Consider the following 3,279-nt stretch of genomic DNA (forward strand, 5'->3'; position numbering starts at 1 on the left):
GAGTCGGGATTCTAACCAAGTAGCCAGCTATGTGCTATCTAGCTCTCTTAACCACTAGCCCACAGGGCCATCCCTGGACATAACCTACTTAAAATGTCTTTTGAATGTGGTAGACTCTAGATCTTCCAACACAGAGCAGAGCTCCAGCTCAGTGACTTCTGGGTACCTCACCTCAAGAAAAGTATCATTTATATTTATCACAATCCCTTTGCAAATGATAAGCATAAAGTACCTAGTTTGTGACAAGATTACAGGACATCTTTCATTCTTGTCTCAGGGATTTTTTACCATGGTCTCAGAGTAACTAATGCTAAAAGTTTTCCATTCCAGGTTTATGTCTCTCAATATGGAGACTCACCACCTGAGAGTCTGGCTCCTTCAATAGCACTCTCACAGCCACATACCCTCTACAGCCTAGCTTAATTTAAAATTACCATTCACTGAGTTGGCGTAATGGCTATGTCTCTGGACTCCCACGTAGTTGACCACAGTTCAAATCCTGGACCCGGTCGCTTAAACTCACACCGGGCGCATGTGCGTGCATACCCAAGATCCCAAGAGGAGAATGGAGGAGAAGGGATTGCGGCGTGGCCATCCCTCCTGGGAGGTGATTTCTCACTTTCTGTCTGTCTCTGTCTTTTTGGCGAGGGCACGCACCCTATAACGAAAATCTCTCAAAAAAAAAAATTACCACTCACTGAAGGATTTGCACCTTGAGATTTTCTAAGGCCTCTGCCTGGTTTGTCTCAGGATATTTGCATTTGACCACCTTGGCATAGGCACCCCCACCCACCCAACACCCCCACCCCTTGATTCCTTTTTATTTTTCCTTTTTGTGTTTAAGGACATCCACCATGAGTGTTACATGATTGTTGCTGCCAGACCCTAAAATTCTAAGGACAAATAATGAGTCTTGTTTATTTTACCATCCCCAGTACTAACATAACACTTTCAAAAAAACAGATGATCATTTAATGTTTGAGAAATAAATGAGCCAGTGTATATTAAGTGCAATTTATTAAGATTTTTTTCATACATTCTTGAATAAGCAAATGCACATATATATCATGTAATTTTATAGAATGGAATAAAAGGAAAGCGAAGAATCCATCAACTAATCATCTCTTGGAATTTTTTTCTTGACCCTATTTTACTGCTGACTTGAGTTGACAGTTCCAAAAGAATGCTTATTTGAATGGCATGTGATAGTTTTCTAGATCATGAAATAAGATGGTCGGGTTCACAATTCATTTGCCAAACAAGCAAAACTCATATTCTTAAATTTCATAAGTAACAACAAATATATGACTGATGTTATTCATAAACCCAGATTCTGAAGCTTATGAAGAAGTATTATATTAAGAGAAACTAAATATATTTGGAAATTATCCCCCCCTCCAAAAAAATAAGTTAACCAAAGAAAGCAGGAAAACAAAAATATTATTCTCTGTGTTTGCTCTAAGTCAATCCCAGCCCTCCACTACACAGAATGTTGACTGCTCTCTTCACTGTAGATTTTGCTTCAGACTTCACTAGCGGTGAGAAGAGCTGGTGAATCTGGCCTTGGAAGTTGCCTTGGCACTGGTAGTAGGGCCATCTCTGGTTGCAACTGTGGCTTTGGCTCTCTCTGCATCATCTCTCAAAGCCTCTTCATACTGGAATGGGAAACACATGGGGTCAGATCGATGGATCTTGGTCAGAAATTCCAATAACATCATTTTGTTGGTTTCAGCATGAGCTTTTGGGCCCCATAGGAATTCATAGCGTGGAGGCTCACTGTTAGGCACCTGCTGATATTCTAGATACTTTTCCTGCACCAGATCTTTGGTGATGAATTTCCTTGGCTCACCGAAGAGGAAGTGCTCTTGACCAGAATGTAAGTCCATCATATTCAGCACTTCCCAGATCTCCTCCTCTGTAGCACGGTTGCCCTTCATGAAGATCACACCCAGGACAATTATCAGGAGGCTTGTCTTCGGTACACCTTCGCCACCACAGAGCCTTGAATCATGGGTGAGGCCCAACTTGTTGACAAGGGCATAGGTGTGGCTCACCGGGTCGATTTCCTTCAAGTCAACGCCAAAGACCAGCTCCATTCTATCTGAGGCTCTCTTGAGGATCTCAAGGAAGTCATCCTTGTACTCTTGGATAACTATATCTAGCATATCTGCCTTTGTAATTGGCTCTTTCATCTCATATTTGTCCAGTAGAAACTGCACCAACACAGATGCCTTCTCATCTAGAGGGTCTTCACACAGATTATCACTGTCTGGTAAGGACTCTGAAGAAGTCGAATTATCTTCTAGGCTGCTGGAGCTGTCACTTAATTTCCTTGGTGAGGCAGCTGCGATGGCAGTTGCAGATGCTCCAGCACTCCCAGGTCCCTCAGAAGTACTGGGCATCTCGGCATCAGGAGCCTCCTTTAGGTTGTCAGACATTAGAGGATGGGAGGGGAAGGGGGAATAGAGAAAAGTCTCTTCCATAGCCTTGGAAATCTGTGCAATCTCCAGGTCCTGGGTTTCACTGTGGGCATGGAGCTGTTGATCAGTGTGATGTGGACTCTCCTTACTCTGAGACATGATGACTCTTGCAGGTGGTAGCAGGCAGAAATGTGGACAGAAGGCTGGATGACTGTGGACCCCAACCTAGGGAGAGAGAAAGGATATGAATGGCTTCACTGTTGGTGGTTCTGATGAAGGCTGCCTCCACCTTTCCTGAAAGTAGTACTCTAAGAACTCACAAGTTTTCTGTCCTGAGCCGTAAAAAGCCTAAGAAGGAACTAAAAAGGCTCTTCAGGGTACAGCTGGCCCAAGATTTTCCAGAACTGTCTACAAGGCTGTTTTAAGGTAAGTGGTCCCATCTGCCCTTGTTTAAAATCCTTACTGTGACCCAGGAACATCTGGGACTCCTCTCTCTATTGCCCCAAGGCCTCTTACCTCAGAAAGAGGCTTTAATCTTCCGGAGATACTCGAAGGTGAAAGAATCCAGATGGTGCCTCCAACTGACAGCTTTTACCAGAACATGTCAACCAGGAAAGCTAGAGGTGTGATAGATAATGCAGGGAGAGAAGGCAACACTCCTCAGAATAGGCCTCACCTCCCCACAAACTCAAGGTGGAAGTCAGGATACAACTTAGTGGTCTCACAGTTATTCCAGGGACTTCTAGGGCTTGAGCAGAGACCCAGCTGTTATCTGTGGGGCCCACTCTGTCCTGCGGTGGTGGTCACCTTATATCCCGCTCAGTGTCTTACCTTGAAATTCAACAGTGCCAGAGCCTCC

The 3,279-nt window shown here is 44.2% G+C and overlaps 1 protein-coding gene across 2 annotated transcripts in view; it reads right to left on the bottom strand.

Moving 5' to 3' along the window:
* Nucleotides 1-1,147: 1,147 nt before the first annotated feature.
* Nucleotides 1,148-3,279, bottom strand: part of LOC102480669 (melanoma-associated antigen B16) — a 2,442-nt gene continuing 310 nt past the window's right edge. The window contains exons 2-3 of one of the 2 annotated variants that reach the window (XM_027766397.1): nucleotides 2,937-3,037; nucleotides 1,148-2,645 (exon numbers count right to left, since the gene is read on the bottom strand). In XM_027766397.1, coding sequence (XP_027622198.1) covers nucleotides 1,533-2,579 — 1,047 coding nt within the window. In that variant the 5' untranslated portion in view covers nucleotides 2,580-2,645; nucleotides 2,937-3,037 and the 3' untranslated portion in view covers nucleotides 1,148-1,532. The remainder of the gene's footprint in view (nucleotides 2,646-2,936; nucleotides 3,038-3,279) is intronic. The other variant, XM_027766398.1, reaches the window with a different exon arrangement.

The sequence above is a fragment of the Tupaia chinensis genome, unplaced genomic scaffold (genome assembly GCF_000334495.1).
Source record: "Tupaia chinensis unplaced genomic scaffold, TupChi_1.0 Scaffold142961_1, whole genome shotgun sequence".
In the NCBI taxonomy this organism is placed as follows: Eukaryota; Metazoa; Chordata; class Mammalia; order Scandentia; family Tupaiidae; genus Tupaia; species Tupaia belangeri.